Raw genomic sequence first — 22,480 nt, forward strand, 5'->3', positions numbered from 1 at the left:
GGTCAAGGATTTGGAGGAGTAGCGGGCAGTGTCATGAAAGTTACTCATCAATTGTAATGGGAAGACTCTCAAAAGGATGGGTAGTAAAGCGTTGGGCGCCCTTAGTAGTATTGAGCTCTCTTGTATGAGTAGCTCGTGTACTCATGGTGTTATCGTATTTGTCGTTAAAAGAGACAATAGGTTGTTTTGTAGTGTTTTGAAAAATACAACTGTCATATCTTCTTCTTTTTAGTTTTCTTCTTTCCTTATCTTTATTCTCAATTCTAGATCTGGGAATAGTTATTCTTGAGACCATTTTGTAGTGTAGATCACTACGGTATCCTCCAAATATGGGTTTCTTTTTAGGGTCACAATTTTTTTTTAGGAATATTAAATTATTGAATGTACCACGATGAAAAATATAGTAAAAAATTGCTTGATAACTAAGACCGAAATTCTATTACATTATTTGTGATTTGTTGAAGTCTTCGTTACAAAAATAAAAATGCAAAACGCTTAAATTTTGTCACTGTCTTTAGCCCCATGATGCCTGAAAATTACACTAATTTTTATTATACCATCCTGTCCCTAGACACCAAGTTTCATTTCAATTTAGAAGATGTTTTTTGTTTTTACCGGACAAACCATTTCAATTTAGAAGATGAAACTCTTTTTTTCTTTTTACCAGACAGAATGGGCCAAATTTCAAGAAAATGGATGAAACTTGCTAGAGTCTAAAACTCCTTCCCGCTTGTACCCTATTCCAATTCCATAAACCTATTTTCCGTGATGCATATGGTTGGCTGAGGTAGACAAACAACGTATGTAGCCCTTATCGAATAGTTATATGCAGATAGCATGAGTGACCACTTTACAGCTAACAGTAAAACAAGTTTAAGAATAAAAGAAATCTAGTTAACTGAACTTGAGTACATTAAAAATATAGAACTACTCTGTGAATTTCGGAGTTGTTTGGTAGAAGTAGAACCCAGAAAAGATGAATCATCGAAACCAAATCCTGTTCCTAGTTTTTACAATCTTTGTTACTTCATCTCTTTCATTCTCATCATCAACATCCGATGATAACCAGTTCTCATCAGCAGCAGATGGTAAAGTATTAGAGCTTGTTGATTCAAACTTCGATTCAGCAATTGCTTATTTTGATTTCCTCCTCGTTGATTTTTATGCTCCCTGGTGTGGTCACTGCAAGCGTCTCTCCCCTGAGGTATGCTTTCCTTAATTATTTGATTTAAACCCTAAAATTATTCTTCAGTGTTAGATCTTATGTAGATCACACCAGTAGATTTTAATTACCTCATCCACTATTCAAAAATTAAATAGGTTTTGGTTGATGTTCATATAAACATATAATAATTCATCCATTTTCATCTATAAGATGAGAATTGTACTCCTTGTTATTTTTTATTTTATTTTTAATGTTTTTGGATAATATTCAATTTCGCAAGTAAGAACTTCATATCAGTTGTAAAGTTCAATACTTGATTACCTTTTGACTGAATCAGTGACCTACAACATAAAACCTTAAAGTCTTGATGAGATTTATGTTTCAGCATTATGTAATTATTTGTGCAATTTTGGTCATGTTACTCAACTTACTCTATTAGTATACATTGTAAACTGAAAGTTATTTCCTTGTTGGAATGTTGTCTGGTCTTCGTTTGTTGACGAATCACTTGTGATAACTCTGTTAAAACTTTGAGCCATGTCGGAAAGTGTTTTAGCCTAAAGATGGATACATTTGTTTTGTTTAGTGTGGGTGTGGCTTCTTTTTTTTTTAACACGGGCCTCACATGAGCAGTACAGCCATCTGTTTCACATGCTAGCAGCAAGTTTCTTCTGCACATTTTGAGTAACCGATGGTGCTTCAAGCACAAGAATTTATTAGGTTTAGTGCTTGGAAGGCCTATTTTCAAATTTCAACATTCTTAGGTTGAGATGGTTTCCATGTTGTTACCAATGCTGCTTTAACCAGCACAAGTCTCAGAACCCCTGTCTTTGTAACATATCCTTTAGTTTTTTGTTTTTTTTTCCAATCAAATAACATCTCATAATGGGTCCATCAGATTGACTTGTTGAGGCTTTATTTTGCAGTTAGATGCAGCAGCTCCTGTGCTTGCAAAGTTGGAGAAACCCATTGCCATTGCGAAAGTCAATGCTGACAAGTATACCCGTCTAGCTACAAAATATGAAATTGAGTATGTTACTCCATGTTTACTTGTTCTGTGATGTTTTAGACCTTTTAATATTCTATGAGGTATATAACTTTAGTATTTGATGATTGCGAAATCTGAAGTCTGGAAAATTCAGTAGTTATAGTGATTGTTTGCAGCAGAGAACTTTTTATTCTAGGCTCCCCATACTAAATACTTTTACCCAACATACTTGTGTAATGCAGTGGGTTTCCTACTATGATGATCTTTATGCACGGCGTCCCTGTAGAATATAATGGTCCAAGGAAAGCAGAATTGCTTGTTCGGTTCTTGAAAAAGTTTGTTGCTCCAGATGTCACTCTTCTCGAGTCTGATAGTGCCATTAGTAACTTCATTGAAGTGGCTGGCACAAACTTTCCTATATTTGTAGGCTTTGGGCTGAACGAGTCTGTGGTGTCAGAGTTGGCAATCAAGTACAAAAGAAGGGCTTGGTTTTCTGTAGCCAAAGATTTTTCTGAGGACGCTATGATTACTTACGATTTCGACAAGGTTCCAGCTCTAGTTTCCATGCATCAAAATTACAATGAGCGAAGTGTTTTCTATGGCCCCTTTGAAGGTGTGTATGGGTATCAACTTAATTTGCACGGGTTACATGTGTCCTGCCATGGTTAAGGTCATAGTTTTCTGTCTCTATATGCTCTTAATAATCCCTCTTCTTTTGTTTTTGATACTTAATTATGTATCCAAATCTGATGTTTCTAAAGAAATTTGATACATATTACTAATAGTATATCATATAATGGTTCTCCTCATAGGCTTGGTTTCCTAAGCTAGCGTGCCACATGGAAACAGTTGACATGAGCCTAATTGTTAGAAGGTGCTTTATGCGTTTTAAAATTGAGGAAAGAAAGACTATCTGGTTAGTGAACAGTTCAGTTGCGCACAGTTATATGGTTTATAGCGTGTTTTTGATTTTCAGTTCACCTAGTCAACATTCTCTGAAGCCAGTATAATGTAAGAGCAGTAGTTTTTTCTCATTTCTTGCATGTACTGCGTCTGTCAGTATCTCACATCGTTAGCTGATTTAGGCTGCTTAAGCGGTAACTTAGTTAGTAGCTTCTTGTGCATCCTATCATGCACGTACCTCTTTCTGTAAATGAAACTGTCACCAGAAAATTTGCATCAACAAACCATTTGTAACCTTGAATTACAGCTTACAGTTGATTATCTGAGCTGTTTTTATATGGAAAATAAGAGGCTCAAAATAAAGTACTTTAAATGGTTACCATCTGGAAAATATTTATGTAAGATTCAGCATCATGAATCCTTCTTTTCCATTGAACACTCTATTTAGAACTTTATTATATGTTAAAAGGTATTTGTTTCGTATGCTACCGTTTCTTGAGTATTCGTCAACAACACCTTACAAGTTTAACGTTAACTAAACTTTGGTGTCACAGGAGATTTCCTGGAGGATTATATCAAACAAAGTCTGCTGCCTTTGACTATGCCCATAAACTATGAAACACTCAAATTGTTGAAAGACGACGAGAGGAAAGTTGTTCTTACAATATTGGAGGATGAGTCAAATGAGAGATCAGTTCAATTGATCAAGCTATTGAGGGCTGCAGCATCTGCAAACCGTGACTTAATCTTTGGATATGTCGGGTATAAGCAATGGGAGGACTTTGCTGATACATTTGGCGTTAATAAGAAGACCAAACTGCCAAAGATGATTGTTTGGGATAGAGATGAAGAATACCTCACAGTAAGTTCATACTTCTCTTTATTTACTTCATTATGTTTCCTCGACAATTGTTATACATTCCTACAGCTTACTTAAGATTCCGTTAAATTTGAGGCGTTTCTAAACATATTTTTATCATCTGTACAAAAAGGTTGTAGGTTCAGAAAATCTGGAGGAAGAGGATCAAGGGACTCAAATAACACGATTCCTCGAAGGATACAGAGAAGGAAGAACAGAGAAGAAATCAATTAGTGGTCCATCGATTATGGGCTTCCTAAATTCATTAGTCGGCATTAAATCCGTATACCTTCTTGTATTTATTGTTGCGGTCATCATGCTTATACAGACCATAAACAAACAAGATGACCAAGACGAGGTTCCTCAGAGAACACAAGCTCATCCTACTGGAGATCAAGGAAGCAGTTCTGCATCCGAGAGTGAAAACAAGCCAGTTTATCGACCTGAGGACAAGGAAGACTAATTTAACTCACAACCTTTTAGTAGGAGACTCCTGATCTGGTTCCCATTTAAAGAAGGTAACGGCACTTGCCTGAACAATATTCTGTCATGTACCTACAAGTTTACTTTTAACCTTGCAGTGTAATTTGAATTACTTTTACTTTGGGGGTAACTTAGGGACAGTCAGGGGTGGAATTAGCACTAGGTTAGGGATTGGCCCTTTAAAGACCAATGATTGAACCCAGGTGAATATCAATCAATGAAAAACTATTTTGCTTTCAATTGAAAGTTAGGCTCTGAATTCTCATAGAGAAATCTGCTATTATCATCTTCTTCATCTTGTAGTTGTACCTTGGTACTCTACAATTGGTATTAGACTCCATCATGGAACCTGTAACCATGGCCACAAAAGAAAGCTTCGGGAGATTTCATCAATTGTTGCTCAACACACAGATTCGATCTCTGAGATCAAATCTGAGCTTGGCTCCTTGAGTTCAAAGATGAATCTCATTATTAGTTTACTTGAAACTGCACATCAAACGGTTTTACAACCTCAATCTGACCCTCAAAACTCAGGTGAAATTCAACCTAATCCGGAGAATTCTTTCTCTGGAATTCAGCAACTCATCAAAGGATTTCTCTCACAACGACGATTGTAAGTTCAATCGTACTCCAAAAGTAGATTTCCCACGATTCAGTGGAACTAATCCACGAGGTTGGGATCTTAAATACGAAAGATATTTCCACCTTCACAAATTTCCAGATGATGAACGTGTTGATATGGCTGCAATCCATTTTGATTCTCATGTAGATCTGTGGTATTTGAACTATCAACAAGGTAAAGAATTCATTCCTTGGGATACCTTTATTCATGATTTATGTGCTAGATTTGAATATGTTGCACAAGATAACTATGTGGGTAGTTTCAATAGACTATTTCAGACAACCACTATTGAGGATTATTATGATACATGGGAACACTATAAAAGTTCTATGGTTGCTAATAATCCTTATCTCCCCGAAAGTTTCTATACATTGAGTTTTATAAGTGGGCTCAAAGAGGAGATCCACACTGTTGTGCAAATGTTTAAGCTAGAGAGTACATCTACAACATTTTATCTAGCTAGAATGAACAGGCTTCTATGCATCATCAGCCTAGACCAGTAAATCATTCTCTAAACCATTTGCACCCACACCATTATCTGTCTCACACCCACTCTCAGCAATCAAACCTTTTTTCTCTTATTCACCCACTTATTCAAAATCCAATGTTTCTTCACCGCCACCAATTGTCACTCACCCACTTACACCAACTAAACATTCCCCTGAAAATTCTCTACTTCCAGTTAAAAGACTGACTCATGCACAAACGCAAGTTAGGAAGGACAAAGGACTTTGTTATAATTGTGATAAATTTTATAAACAGGATCACAGGTGTAAAACCCAACAGTTATTCATGTTGATTGCTGATGATGACACAAAAGAACAAGGAGCATTGTCCACTGAAGAAGTTAGTGATACCCCTCACTCTGGTGGTGACTCCCCTATTGAAATATCCTTACATGCCTTGATAGACACACTTTTGTGTCTGAATTGTCCTCAATGTGTATATTGTTAGTGCTCGATTTTTGTACTAATTATGGTGTTTTATGTATGTGTAGGTATTTTTGGCCAATAAACATTTTTGGAAAAATCGGCTCGAAAAATTATGCGGAACACCCCCCGAAGGATATTTGCTATGCGGACTCTCAGATTGGATAAGGGGCACCCAATTACTAGGCACACTACCTGCTAGTTGCACCCCAGAGCGCCACCTGCTATTCGCACCCCTGTTTTGGTTAAGGGGACACCTTCTCCTTAGTTTAAAAAGGAAAAAATTGGCGGGAAAATTTTGTAGTGAACTGGCAGATTTTAATCAAGATTTTGACGATGTTCTACAGAGACTAAATGGCTGAAACTTCGTGGGTAGTTGTGATTTTTCATAACAGGCCTGTTATGGGTGTTCGTTTGGATCAAAATTGGCTGAATCGTGTCATGGAGCAAAACATGGGAGTACGTGCAAAGGGGGAAGATTTTCACGCGTCTGCTGTTGTTGGGAGAGTTTGGAATGTGATGGGAGAATGCTAGAGGCGTGTAAGAGTTAAACAAGAAGAGTTTGCAGCTGTAAAACGCGTAAGGAGCTAAAACAGGAAAGAAAATATCCGAAAATATTTTCTTTCACTGCCGAGAATTTGTGAAGTTATGGAGGAGATTCGATGCATCTTTCGGGTATAAATAGAGTCCCTTGGGGTCATATAAGGGGACAGAAAGTTTGGGAAGGATTTGGAACATCACAAAGGCGAAATACGATCACCCGAGAAACCTGCTGCTGCTGCTGCCACTGAAGAACACGAAGAACATAAGACCTCAAGAAGCAGTCTTATTTTGCTATAGTATTTGCGACTGTTCAGTGACAGTCTTAAAGCTACGATAACAGTGACACATCCTCTGTATCGTTCTTTGGTTTGTAACAAATATAATTGTTTCAAACCCGGTTTTGAATTATTCCTCCCTTTTCATCATTTGTAAACCATTTTTGAGCAATGAAATCGAATTCTGAGTGTGTTTCCAACATGATGAGGGGCTAAATTCTCGCTTAGCCAAAGCAATGGATGAAGCTATTTACACATGAATAATGGGTAACTAATTCATTTTCTCTAATTTTTAATTATAATTCACTCAATCACTGCTTTTGCAGAGTTTTTAAATGTTTACATAATTTTCTTAATTACTTGTAATTCAATTTAATAGATTGTACTTTGTTTAATTAATTGATAGTCTATGCTTGGGGAATACGATTAATATTTGAGAATATGTTTGATTATTTGTGAATTAAGAAATAAGGGACTTAAAAGATAATTAGAGTTTTGGATTATTTGCCATAATTTATTCATGTGTGATAGTGGAATCAGTGTCTTGGTTGTTCCTAATAATCTTGAACTAAGTTTTGTTTGTTTTTAAATTTCATCAAATCTAAAATCTTTTGCTTTCACAAGTCTCAACGAACCTATTACTACTACAACACAACTTGAAATCACATCATGCCTTGACAGGGAATGTTGCTCATGACACTATAAGGATTTCTGGTCATCTTAACAAGCATCATGTGATTGTACTTATTGATACATGGAGTACACATAGTTTTATTGATACTGCTTTAACCTCCAGATTGGGTCTTCATGTGTCCCCTACTGGACAAATGCTTATTACAGTTGCTAATAGTGATAACACAGTCAGTCAAGGTATTTGCCAGAACCTTAATTGGGAAATGCAAGGATATCAATTCTCTGCAAATTTACTGGCCTTGCCTCTGGGAGGATGTGACATTGTCTCGGGAGCTGATTGGATGCGCCAACTTGGTGATGTGCCTTTTAACTTCAATCAATTGAAAATTTCTTTTCTACATCAAGGCAGTCAAATTACGCTACAGGGTAACCATTCTGAACCTTCTCTGAGTTTAATTATTGGTTCTTCCCTCAATAAATTCATTAATTACACCAGCCATTATAGGCCAATTTTTCTCTATATCCACTACACCTATCACTCCACTACCCCCTGCAGTTTCTACACTTTTAGAGACTTTTGCAGACGTTTTTGCTGAACCAACTGGCCTCCCACCATCCAGATCGCTAGACCACAAAATTCCACTCAAAACTGGGTCTAACCCTACTTCCCAACGTCCTTATTAATTCCCTTATATACATAAGTCTGTAGTGGAGTCCTTGGTCTCTGAGATGCTATCCTATGGTGTGATCTAAAAGAGCCTTAGTCCATTTGCTTCTCTTATTCTCTTGTTAAAGAAAAAGATGGTACTTGGCGTTTTTGTGTTGATTACCGCAAGCTCAATGAAATTACAGTCAAAGATAAATTTCCCATACCTCTTATTGAAGAGTTGTTAGATGAGTTGAATGGTTCTGTGGTATTTTCCAAGATAGATCTTCGTTCAGGCTATTACCAAATCAGAGTTTATGCACCTGACATTCACAAGGCTGCTTTTCGCACTCATCAGAGCCACTACGAGTTCAGGGTCATGCTATTTGGGCTTACTAATGCCCCTGCATCCTTTCAAGCCCTCATGAATGAGGTGTTTCAACCATATCTTCGTAAGTTTGTCCTTGTGTTTTTCGATGACATCTTAGTTTACAGTCCATCTATTGAAGCCCATATAGAGCATCTGCAGCTTACACTGTCTGTATTAAGGAAGCATTCCTTGTTTGCAAAGATGCCTAAATGTTCTTTTACACAACCACAACTTTAATACCTTGGTCACATTATTACTGCAAGTGGTGTTTCTGTTGATTCTGACAAAGTTGCTGCAATGGTCAATTGGTCAAAAACCTCAAACACTAAAGCAGCTCATAGGATTCTTGGGACTTACAGGTTACTATAGAAAAATTATTAAAGATTATGGTACCATTTGTAAGCCACTAACTGATATGTTCAAGCAGGATTCTTTTTCTTTGACTGATGATGCCTCTCATGCCTTCTCATCCATCAAATATGAAATGAACTATGCACCAGTTTTAGCACTGCCGGATTTTTCTCAACCATTTACTCTTGAAACCGATGCATGCTCAAGAGGGGTTGGAGCTGTACTTATGCAGAATAGTAAACCAATTGCGTTTCTCAGCAATCCATTGGGTCCTAAAGCTTTAAGTTTGTCTACCTATGAGAAAGAATTTTTGGCCATTGTTATGGTTGTTCAAAAGTGAAAGCACTACTTAAGAAATCAATAATTTGTTATTCATACATACCACCAAAGTTTAAAATACTTGATGGACCAAACGTTATCTATTGCATTACAGCAAAAATGGCTTGTCAAGCTAATGGGTTTTGACTATGCCATTAAATACAAGAAAGGGATGGAAAACAAAGTTGTTGATGCTTTGTCCAGACTCCCTACTGCTGCTTGCTCCACATTATCCTTATCGCAACCTCAGTGGATGCAGGACATTCATTATAGCTATGAGTCAGACACAGCAGCCCAAAATATTATTACCCAATTAACTGTGGCTCCAACTCAGGGCCACTATTCTTATTCACGGGGCATCTTAAAATTCAAAAGAATACTTTATATTGGCTCAGGTACTGCACTCAGATCTTCTATCCTACACTCATTGCATGCTTCTTCTGTAGGAGGCCATTCTGGCATTAATGGAACTTATCACAGAGTTAAGGCTTCATTATTTTGGCCTAACATGAAGAGTGACATGATTCAGTTTGTCACCACTTGTGATGTCTTCCAATGTCACAAGGGAGAGAACTCACTTCCAGGGAGTCTATTACAACCTCTTCCTATATCTTACACTCCATGGCAACACATTTCTGTTGATTTTAGTGAAGGACTGCCATTATCCTATAAAAAGAATGTCACTCTAGTGGTTGTAGACAGGTTGAATAAGTATAGTCACTTTATCCCTCTTGGACATCCATTCACTGCTGTTACAGTTGCAAGGGAGCTTCTCTCTCAAGTGGTCAAGATTTATGGTATTCCTAGATCCATTGTAAGTGATATGGATAGAATTTTCATTAGCCAATTCTGGAAGGCTCTATTCAAATCTCTAAGCACCACCTTGAAGCTCAGTACTGTTTACCATCCTCAAACTGATGGTCACACTGAAAGAACCAATGCTTGTGTTGAGAAGTATTTGAGGTGTACGACAAGTTCTCATCCTAAGCAATGGGTCAAGTGGTATGATCGAAATTTTGATAGTGGTAAATAGGTTGTCGTTCACTCGGACTTGTTGAGAAATTGTTCAAAGACTTAATAAAGAAAATAAGGAAAATATATACAAATATGATGACAAGATGAGAGAGGCCGGGACTCAGGATTCCACTGTTTTTCATGTTCATGGGGTTCAGAAATTAATTGTAGACATTTATAGCTCAAAACAAAGGAAATATCAACTCTATTCTTTTCCAAAGTAGATTTCATAAAATATTACGCGTAGGACATAAGCATGGCGCATCAAAATTACTTAGAACTAAGCATGCTCCATCAAACAAAGTCACGAGTAGTTAATAGAAATCATAATTCGTTAAAAATCAATGCAAATAGTAAATAAACAATTAATTGAATTACCCCAATGGTGAAATCCAGCTTCCTCCGTCGTCCCAGTGTTGGGGATTAGCTCATCACGTCGAAAACACACTTAAAATATTTATTCATGGCTCAAAAAGTGGTTTACAAATGATGAAAATGTGAGAAAATTATTAAAGGAGTGATTTTCTTTTCTCTCCAACCCCCCCCCCCCCCCCCCCAAATGTGCTCTCTAGCTCTCTATTTATACACACAAATACACATCACTCAAATATATTCTTCCATAACTCCAAAATCTTCTTATTTTTAATTAAAAATATCTTCAAGAATTTTTCCTTCTCTTTATTCTATATATGTCTTTACGAAACCCATATCTTCTTTAATTCGCAGAATAAAATCCAAGATAAAATCTTCTAAGGATATCTTTCTTGTTTAATACAAGATAACTTCATTTTTCTTCAAAACTTCATGTTTGTAAGGAAAGAAGATATTCTTATCTTAAAGATAATAAATCCTTTACCGTTGAAACCAAATTTTGCCGCCAATTTTTCTTTTCAAATCAAGGAAGAAGATGGAGCCCCCTTAACCAGTAATGGGGTGCGATTAGCAGTTGGCTCCCTGGGGTGCCCCTTATCAGTTAGGTGACCCTTATCCAAAACTGAGAGTCCGAATAACATGTGTCCTCCGGGTGCCTATACCAACTTTTCGAGCCGAATTTTCCAAAAATGTTTATTTTCCAAAAATACCTACAAACACATAAAACACCATAATAAGTAGAAAATCGAGTACCAACAATACTGAAAATTGAGGACAATTCGGTCACAAAAATTTGTCTATCATGGTAGCCCTAGATGAATGGTGGTTCAACACTAACTACCACACCAACTTGAAGATGTCACCCTTCTGATCTTTATATGGTTATGCTCCACCTCATTTGGTCTTTCCAATCCCTACATCCACTTTTGTTGCAACTGTGGAAAACTATTTGCAAGAGAGGGACATCATGCTCCAACTATTAAAGGATGAACTCTTTAAAGCTTTGCAGATCAAAAAAGATCTGATAGAGAATTTGCAGTGGGTGATCTGGTCTTCTTAAAGCTCCAACCTTACAGGCAAACTTCAGTTGCTGTGAGAAAGAACTTAAAGCTGTCTGCAAAGTATTTTGGACCTTTTGAAGTCATACAGAGAATTGGAGTTGTTTCTTACAAACTGAAACTTCCTGTAGGGTCTAGGATACGTCCAGTCTTTCATGTATCCCAATTAAAGAAGAAAATTGGATTACAGGCAGCTTTATCACCTCAATTACCATTGGTAGACCATGCAGGGAAGTTTGTGATTGAACCTGTTGCTGTTCTGGATACTAGAACTAATCTCAGAGGTACTTCCAAAGTTAAACAACTCTTACTGCAATGGTGTAATTCAGCTAAAGATGCCACATGGGAGGATGCTTCTCACATACAAGCTCAATTTCCAGATTTTATCCTTGAGGACAAGGATCTCTACATGGGAGGGGCAATGTCATGTACCTGCAAGTTTACTTTTAACCTTACACTGTAATTTGAATTACTTTTACATTGGGGGGTAACTTAGGGACAGTCAGGGGTGGAATTAGCACTAGGTTATTTCCTCGAGTCTAGTGTTTGTGCTGAGATGCAATCATAGCTGTTAGATGCAGTTATTAGGGATTGTCCCTTCAAAGACCAATGATTGTACCCATGTGAAAATCAATCAATGAAAAACTATTTTTCTTTCAATTGAAAGTCAGGCTCTGAATTCTCAGAGGAAATGCAGCTTGGTTCTATTATCATCTTTTTCATCTTGTAGTTGTACCTTGGTACTCTACATATTCACCTTTTTAAGAAATATAACCTATTAGTGAGTTCTACTCACCTATTATTATATTCTGAAACTTGCAGGGAAAAAGGAATGAATCAAAGAAAAATCTCAAGAAACTATAGGTGAACAAATGTCTACAGCTATGAGACTAAAACTTAGTTTCATTTTATGTGCAGTATGCATTATACGATCTATCGTTCAGAAACGATATTGTATTATCAATCTCTTCTAAATGTAACCCTTTGGCGATGCTGATGTACTGCAACATTTCATAGTTCTTCTTCTTCGTCCATTTAGATACACAATCAAACATTATCCCTTGCTTCAGCAGTTGAAGTATAGCATTCCCCAGGCTTCATTAAAATAAGACAACACAATTAGTTCTCTGTTCATTACATAAATCTGTCTAACAAGTACATACGAACACAACATATAATGATTACAACACCAAACAATTAGTTAATCACCTGTTTTACAAAACCATTGAATAAACCTTAGAAATCAGTTATTTAAACCATGTTCCTTTGAAATCAGCTATTTAAACCATGCTTGTATCTTCTCTTCCATACCTTTTTCATGTTGCATAAAAACTTAATTTAGGGTAAAACCATTAACCCTAAGTAATAAAACACCATAGTCTTCTTTCTATAAGTTTCTCCCTAACAAAGAGACTAAAAACCTAAAAATCCAAGATTTTTAGGCTTCCAACTAGTTACTTGTAGAACCTTATTTTCAATAATTACAAATTTCTAGATTCCTCCCATAAATTTTCCTAATTTGGCTCTTGAGTTCCTAAGTTTTAGTTTACCAAAAGTATTAATCCCATAGAAATCAGGAACATAAGAACTCTTTCGTAATTGGATTGGGAAAAGAAACATGTTGTTTTACTTACAATTCTCCATCATGGATCATTCTTTCAAGCATAAGACGACCAACAATGAATCGCCTTCATTTCTACAGAAGTTGTTCACTATCTGTTAGAGCATTGCTCAGTTAAATCCACCAAGTGTTGGTATGTAATGTTTAGTTCCCAAACTCGGAGTCGCTTTATTGATTATTAAAGTCAACTTGGTTAAGTTAGATTAGGAACACAGAAATGTTGAGACTTTCTCTTATTACTCACGAAGAACCTGAAGACGTATGGTCAACAACAAAGATATCATCCTTAAGTCCGAGGTCAGTACTACAGCCTTGACTTGTTCCATTTCTATCTTTTTTTATTTCAAGTTATATTCATTGAAAACATAAAATACGAAGTAAAAATCTTATACAATGACTTTAGTATTGGTGACTTGGTAATTATACTATAATCAAAGTATCATTAAAGAATCATATACTAGTTGTTTCTACAACTTGAGTATATGGAGTTGCGAAGTATAATTTACATATGGACTTTGTACTATCGACATTACAGTAATTAGTAATTCATTATTGTTTAGTGTGTTGAACTTGAGGATGAACCCATACCATGGAATTATAGTTTAAGGAAGTAAGACTTGCAATACTTGTTTCATAGTTGAAAAGATGATTCATGATCAAAACTAGAGTCAATCCATAATAAGGATCTAATCTAGGACCGATCCTAAGTAAGGATCTAATCCAGGACCAATCCCTAATAATCAGGATCTAATCCAGAACCGATCCCTAATAATCAGGATCTAATCTAGGACTGACCCCTAATGATCAAGATCTAATCCATAACCATCCTAACTAGTCTAACTGAACTTTACACTTTCGATGTATTTGTTATCTTCGAGTTTCAGCAGACATAGAGGTGTACATGGGTTAGACAGAGAATATTCATAAATGTTGACATAGTGATTTAAAAATTAATATATAGTATTACTAATAGTATATCATACAATGGTTCTCCTAGTGAGCTTCGTTTACTAAGATAGTGTGCCACATGGAAACATTTAACATGAACCTAATTGTTAAGAAGTGGTTTATGTGAGGAAAGAAAGACTACCTGGTTAGTGAATAATCCATTAATGCACAATTATTTGGTTTATAATATGCCTTTTTATTTTGAGTTCCCCTAGTCAACATTCTTTGATGATAGTTGGTGGTGCCTCCTCGGATGGACTCATGTTTGGAGAAAGTGGATGAAAGATAACATATACTTTAAAAATTTTAGAAATTTTTTCCTAGGGTTTCCTAGGAACGTTCTAGGTTTAGTGCCTTCTGTTGATTATCGAGATGTTATGTTAATAGATTACTATAAAAATACTTTGGCCATGATTAGTACTATGAAAAATAATTCTCTCGTAGTTCAACAACCTATTAAAGAACCCATCTCCGATGCAGAGATGATATCTGGTTCGAAAAATCAAGGGATTTCTCTTTCTCAATTTTCAAAACACACAGTATGGTGAAAAAGAATGTTTCATCAATCAAGATACCTAAGGAGGAACATCTCAGAGGTGTTAATGAATGTAAAAACAATCTAATTGGGCATTTAATCCTTCCAAAGGGTTCTACACTAATGAAGTTTGAAGACAAAAGAAAAAATGCTTATACTACAGCTTTCCAACATATCGTGGGTAATCTCTTCTCTTGGGAACGATTATTTCTATTTTTGTTTCAATTCACTTGATATTGTTTCTGTGATTCGTTTTGTTGGTTCAATCTATTTAAAACTTGGTATGATGCACTTACAATGTTGGACTAGTAGTTCACGAACTTTCTTTGATCACAAGAAATAATTTCTTGAACTTAAGCAGCCTAGCATGTTTCATCATTATAAATAAAGGACTCTCTGCAATTAAGAGTTTCAATCCTGGCACGTTGTGTCTTAGTTAATGCCAGAGTCGTCCTCTAATAACCAAGGTTTCCTCGAAAAACATTATTAGGTTACGACTTTGAAATCTTCACTAAGGTATTCATGAATCTTAGTTATACTTTATTTTACCTAACAGATCCTTGATATCCGAATTTTTATTTAGATCATCGTAGATCTTATTTATTCTAAGTTTCGTCTCTTCTGTTGTAAGGCCATTCAAAAACTATTGATTGAGGAAAAATATTAATAGGAACTACAAAGATTTCTTCGTCTATGACTTTGTATTTCTGCAAGATTGATGTCTATACTTGATTTGGATTGATATTGTGAGCTTGAACCAATTAGGAGTATTTATAGAACCAATTAGGAATTTTTATAACTTTTGAAAAGAGTAAGTTATACTAATTGTTAAGGTTTGATTGATTGTTTTTTTTACTTAAGGATACCTCAAAGCAAATTGATTTTCATTACCGTGGTTGAAACATATTTGAAGGAAATCAAATATGCTTCCTGTTAGAGGAATCAAGTGCATAGATTCTTGCGAGATCCAAGAGATATAAGTTGCATTACTGAAACTAAATTTCTCGAAAGGTTAAATTCGTCTCAACTACATTCCAGTCCAAAGTCTCATAGTAGACTAGTGTTAGTAGAGGCTTAATACAATGCGGTATTCAAATTTGACGAATTCCCAGGGTTTTACTACTATCTTGCGGGTTTCAACATTAGCAAAACTTCTTGTGTTTTATGTTATTTTTTTCTGTATTATATTTTTGTATCAATATAATTGATGTATCACAAGTAGTACATTAATCAACTTAGATAATTTTCAGCTTGATAGTAAAGATTTTACAAGACCTATTCTTGTTGAATTCGAACATTGAAATATAGATCATGCAAGACTTGTCTTGATTGGATTCGGATATTAAAGATTCAAATACATACTAGGTTGACCTTGTAGATTTATATCCTAATTTATCATCCCAAGGATTCCTTATTTTATAATCTTGAATATGGATTTTGTTTCCGAACATATAGATTGTACAAAGAGTTAATTAATGGAGATCGCATCTTACATTATAGATTGATGATTTCAAGTTTTAATCATAAAAATCCACTTAATACCATTGTGTGACATCACACAATATAGCGACTTCATTTCATTTTTTTTCTTAACGCTTCGAATGTCAATAGAAACTATTACATAATATGACATTCAAAGTTCACAGATCTACTAAAGTTTTAAATCTTTACCCAATCTATTTTTAAATTACACGTTTATGGAATTTTTTCAGCACATTGTACTTGTTGGATCGTCTCCAAAGGTGATATACTAAACAAAAAATTATTACGCCACATAGGAAGTACAAACAGTTATTTTGAAAAATTGCCTCCAACTCTTCAACATGAAGATGACATATCAATTGTTTCATTTGAAAGACATCATCTTGCCGAACCTTTTATTTTTAGAGGACAGCAAATATCTTCCTGCTAAACTAAACATATATTTCCATAAATCAATTCAAATGTACAAAATAGAAACGATCTTAATCAATCGTTAAAGAGACTTATGCAAAGAGAAAAAAGATAATAATAAAACGGTGATATATCCAAGTTTCTCGTGCACCCGAGATCCTTTTTCTTGGGATGGTTTAAATAGAAAAGAAGATATTAGCGTTTTGACACCGACTGTTGGAGATGTTTATTCTTTATACGTAGTGTTCATAAAATGGTAACCTTGTATGCAAATTATTCTTCATGAAGATGTCTTGAGTGTACATATAAAACACACACATTTACCATTAAAATGCTCTTATACCAAAAAACTACTACTTTTTGGATCATACTTTTCCACCCCACGCGTGTCTCACCAAATGTCACAACAATTAACTTTACCGTAGTGCTTTTTTTTTGTACGAATCCGCTATCATCTTTTATAAAAAAAATAATAAAAAAAACGAGCTCGCATCCTTTTTTTTCTCTGCCGAAGGGTTTCAATTACCAATTTATTTAAATGCTTCCTAATCGTTCTCTTGTCTCATGTAGTCAGATTCTAAAAATTAATAAATAATAATAATAATTGTGAATTACAAGCACTAAATGTCCCAACCTTTTTTTCTTATTACTTTTTTTTACTCTATTTTCACCGTATGTTTCAACCTATACTTGGCACAAAATGAAAAACATAACCATTCCGAGAAGGACTTACTTCCAACCTCAGATAATACTATATTCTCATATGTAGCAATTGACATGAAACTGTTCCACAAAAAAAATGTTTTCCACAGCTCAAGGTGGAGTCCATAGTTCCACTCGGAACTACACGGAGATTAGAACTTTCGACACAAGAGGAATTAAACTACATGAAAAGTCATGGATACCTTTTTAACTTTTGGTTAAGATCTAGAGATTAACTCAAAAGAATCAGTCTCACTTGGTTTACATCGAAGAGATATACTAATAATTTGTTAGCCAAATTAGGTTAATAAGATGAAATGAAACTCAAAATACCCAATACTTCAACTTCATACTAAATGTTCTACTTTTAAAATATTTCTCTCCATGATTTATCTTATTTATTCTCTTTTATTGGTATTTATAATTTTCTTTATATGTACCTCAACAAAGTTCCTCTCATATTGAACTGAACTATAGTTGGACCCGCTTGACAATACGTATATATCTGATGAGGGAAATTTCTCAATGAATTATAACAACAAATTCTATTTTTCTAACAGATAATCTTTCTTTGGATATTATTGATTAATGATCTGACAAGCTAAATCTCTAAAGCATAAAAATAATGAATATCTTTGAACAAATGTTGACCTGAGTAATGGTAGAGCATATACTACCTGCTCTCAATAAGAAATATCGTACAATATTTTATCATAATAATTTGATATTACAAACTTATCATCAGTAACACAACAACCATGAAGGAAATAGAAGATGGTTTAATTACGACAAAGATTTACTTCAAAGATATTACAGTCAATGTTACAGTTATCGGTTAGTGGGTCACCGCAAGACAGAGGAAGAAGAATGGATTACAAAAATCAACTTCAAACCATACAAATTCAATGAGATTAGAATTTTTATACAAAGATAAAAACGTGATTGTAGAGTTACAAGTACATTTTTCTCCGCATAATACATTAGCCGCCAATTGCTAGCCAATAAGATAAAATTCTGATACGAACTAGTAAAGAACCACTTGAAAACTAAATGTGTGGGAGATTTCATGATCGCCTCAGCATGCGGAAATCTTGGGTTCAATCAATAGGTGAGAGATGATGTGGCGAAGAGGTATGAGCGATGTTTCCAACATAATAAAAGTGGGGTAAATCCACAAATCGCAAACAGCTTAATCCATTTCTGGGACAGGGATAAAAAGCATGTTAGGTCAAATGTTACTCCGTTCAACTGGCTGGACCTAAAGGAACAACTAGAGTCCACATTTTTATTAGGCCTGCTCAAAGACGGAGTGCCTCTAATAAAAAAGATGAGCCTAGATGGCACTGAAGATATCCGTGATTTTTTTTTGTCGGTGATGTATCCCCAAGCCGTAGAAGATATCTGGATTATTATTTGAAAGCATTCCTTGAGAAAGACCCCACACTACATGAATTGGAAAATGACATGATGCACTGTCTGGAAAAAGCAACCGAAGAAGTTGAAACCAACAAATATGTGGATGCGAATGTTGGGGGCTTGGGGTGAGCTTTGAAACATTCAAGCATACTCAACCAGTTCTTATGTTCCGGATGTTGATTTCACATTGTAAAAGTTGGTGATTGGGTAGACTACGAAACTGATACATACATCTGCAAGTAAGATCTTGGACGAATTAAAGGAACTGAGGGACCATCTTTTTTTTCTGTGGTATTTATAATTTTCTTTATATGTACCTCAAGAAAGTTCGCCTCGTATTAAACCGAACTATAGATGGACCCGCTTGGAAATTACGTATACATCTGATGAGGGAATTTCCTCCACGAATTACAACAACAAATATCTTTGTAACAGTTAATCTTTCTTTGGATATTATTGATTAATGATCTGACAAGATGAATCTCGAAAGAATAACAATAATGCATATCTTTGAACATATGTTGACATGCGAGTAATGATAGAGCATATACTACTTGCTCTCAATAAGAAATCCTGTATAATATTTTATCACAATAATTTGATATTACAAACTTCTCATCAATAACACAACAACCATGAAGGAAACGGGAGATGGTTTAATTACGACAAAGATTTACTCCAAAGATATTACAGTCAATGTTACAGTTATCGGTTAGTGGGTCAGCGCAAGACAGAGGAAGAAGAATGAATTACAAAAATCAACTCCAAACCATACAAATTCACTGAGATTAGAATTTGTATACAAAGATAAAAACATGATTATAGTGTTACAAGTACATTTTTCTCCGTATAATACATTATCTGTCAATTGCTAGCCAATAAGATAAAATTCTGATATGAACTAGTAAAGAACCACTTGAAGCGAGTTCTAGAGTTCTGGAGTGAAATTTTATATGTTACAGTTGCTGGTGTCAATGCAGTAAGTCAATCACCTGAGTTCGAAACTCACCAGCACCAAATTCTTTACCGATAAAAAAAATGTACATTACCAAGTAAATAATTATTCATCTTGTCTACTATTTATCACTTCAAGTAAATAATTATTCATCTTGTCTACTATTTATCACTTCTCGTTTGGTTCCTGAATGATACATCCAACAAATAAGAGCTTAGTGTTACCCATATATGAATGGTCATTAGAATTTACATTCAAAATGTTTCAGAATATTTGTTTATTCATATTTTTAGGCATTTATTATGATTATCACTAATTGTAAGTATACATGTTTTTCCAACCAAACAACATTCCACTTTTTCCCTTTGATGAATGTGTATCCATATCTAACCTACAAGATTTTTTTCAGTTGGTTATTTTTATCATATTTCCAGAACATACTGCATTTTTAGCACAAGGTACAAATGTTCATAATTAAGATAGTATTTAGTCTAAATTACTCAACTGATTTTTTTAAGGCAATACTTAGATAACAACATATATACGAATTTATTCTCTTTATGGTATCTTTTGGTAACTTGAAAGTGTTTATTTGATGCAGAGGAACTAAATTTAAGACATGCTTGACCATCACTGTTCTACTTGCTTAATTCATAATTTTTCCCCTCTATTTTACTAACATATTCTTCATATCATTAATGAGACTATTAAATTAAAAAAAATCTTCTTTTTTAGAAATAATATTATTCCCAAGTACTTCTCATTTTTATTGATTGCCTACACATTTAAAATGTTGATGATATCTTGAAGGATGCATTTCTCAATTTATTCCTAAAATTGATTCCACTTTTCCGGTAGTTTACTAATTAATCATATGCAAAATATGTTCATATCGTAAAAGACATTCATTTGCGATATTTATATGAAATCTTCTGATGAAAACATGATTATGTCCTCTAGAATTAGCTTCGAAATTTAACGAGCCATCTAATCTTCTAACAGCATGGTCATCATCTCCGATAGAAGCTTGTATAAGCGGCCTTAACTTATTTGTAACACAATATCGATTAAAATCAATGAAACTCTTCATCTGGATTTGGACTAATCAGTTGAAAAAACATAGCAAATAAATAATATTTTGGACAAATTTTCTATTTATGCTTCTATATCGCATGTCTTGCTCTTTGTTAGTTTTCCCGACCCCCATCTTAAAACAAGATTCAAGCGATTGAATTAAACAAAATGGAGAAAGATAACAAAACTAAATTTACATATCCTCAGAGAAAAATTAATAAGAAAGAAGAAAAATAAAAATTCCAATGCAATAGTGAAGTTATGACATATTATATAAAACATAAAAACCTATCTTCAAAAAAATCACAGTACGAGAAACAAAAAGTAAGATTGAGATCATACTTCCAAAATAAATGAAGTGGTTATAGAAGAAAAAGAAGTGGAAGAAAGTTAGAAATTGAAGCAAAAATTGAACTTTAGTGTTAGAGCATTTCCTTTAATGCAAGTCCTTGGACGAGAAACTGGTCGTTACTTGACTACAATAAATTTCTAGAGTAAAAACAACTCTTCAAAAGATTTATTGTTGGTGTTTTTTGATAGAGATTACTGGAGTTCCGAAAAAAACTTATAAGTAAAACTCGAAATGATATTGACTGGTCAATATTTAACAGGTTTGGGTGCTAGCCACCACATATTTACTGAGTTTTTCCAAAAATATAATTGTAAAATTAATGGCATCGCATATAATCTTCTTCTTCACAAAAACGACGTAACTTTTCTACATCCATTTCCCTCATACTTAGATTATCAGTCGTCATCAACCTATTATTAGGAAAAAATAATAGAAAGAAATTGATTTTAGTTATAAGTATTACATTTCAAATGGTCTCGGATGGAATAAAGATGGCACCGGTTCATTTCATACTATATCTCCACCACTTAGCGTGTACTCATCATCTAATCATAACCAGTTATCTTTTATTCCCTACTGAATATTTACTTTATATATGAGTTTCAGTCGTAAAAATCCACTTAATAGGAATTTCTGAAATTTCATACAATCTACCCACTTTATTTCCTTTGGCTCTTGATGCTTCAATTTTCAATAGGAGTCTATCACATAACATGACATCCCAATCCGCATATCATTATAATGTCTTGTTTCTCTACCGGATGCAATCTTAAAACTCACATTCTTATTAAAAAAAAATCGAGCTCATTGTACTTGTTTTCTTCTCCATTTTTAAAAAAAAATTTGTTAAGCCACATAGGAAGCATACACAATTCTTAAAAAAAAAATCATCTCAAACTTTCTAATGAGAAGATAATACGACAATTTTTTTTAGAGACATCCTCTTGTTCAACAAGGGTATATCTTCCCATCCAACTACGCATATTTTCAATAAATCCAATACAAATTTTGAAAAGGAGAGGGTACCAAGTACACCACTAACTTTTTCGTGCGTGAACCTGTGTGGAAAAATTCCTTGGACGATCTCAAAAATCAATATTGTTATAGCATTGCTCGGTTCAACCCATCAAACGTTGGTATATCAAATTTGGTTGTCATATTTTAGTATCAAAACTCAATTAGAGTCGCTTGATTAAATGTACTAGAGTCAACTTCTCTTAGGTTAGACTAGAAAGTCTAGGGATGTTGAGACATACAAGTATTACCTTGAAAACCTAAAGATCGTGAAGACATATCGACTACAATGAAGACATCATCCTTCCACTTGAGGTTAGTGATACTGACTTGACTTTTTGTCGTTCCTATTGTTACATTCAAGTCGTTTAAGATTGAAAACATAACATGCGAAGTTATATTTAATACTCTAGTATTAGACTTGGTCATTTTATTATGATC

General features: G+C 34.6%; 1 protein-coding gene across 1 annotated transcript; it reads left to right on the forward strand.

The window, feature by feature from the left end:
• The first annotated feature begins 906 nt into the window (after nucleotides 1–906).
• LOC113283191 (protein disulfide isomerase-like 5-2) lies at nucleotides 907–4,657 on the forward strand. Its single transcript, XM_026532367.1, has 5 exons — nucleotides 907–1,204; nucleotides 2,092–2,195; nucleotides 2,396–2,766; nucleotides 3,611–3,918; nucleotides 4,049–4,657. The coding sequence occupies exons 1-5, from the start codon at nucleotides 977–979 to the stop codon at nucleotides 4,376–4,378; spliced, it is 1,341 nt and encodes a 446-aa protein (XP_026388152.1). The 5' UTR covers nucleotides 907–976; the 3' UTR covers nucleotides 4,379–4,657.
• Nucleotides 4,658–22,480: the final 17,823 nt, after the last annotated feature.

This window comes from Papaver somniferum, chromosome 5 (assembly GCF_003573695.1).
Source record: "Papaver somniferum cultivar HN1 chromosome 5, ASM357369v1, whole genome shotgun sequence".
NCBI classification, from domain to species: domain Eukaryota; kingdom Viridiplantae; phylum Streptophyta; class Magnoliopsida; order Ranunculales; family Papaveraceae; genus Papaver; species Papaver somniferum.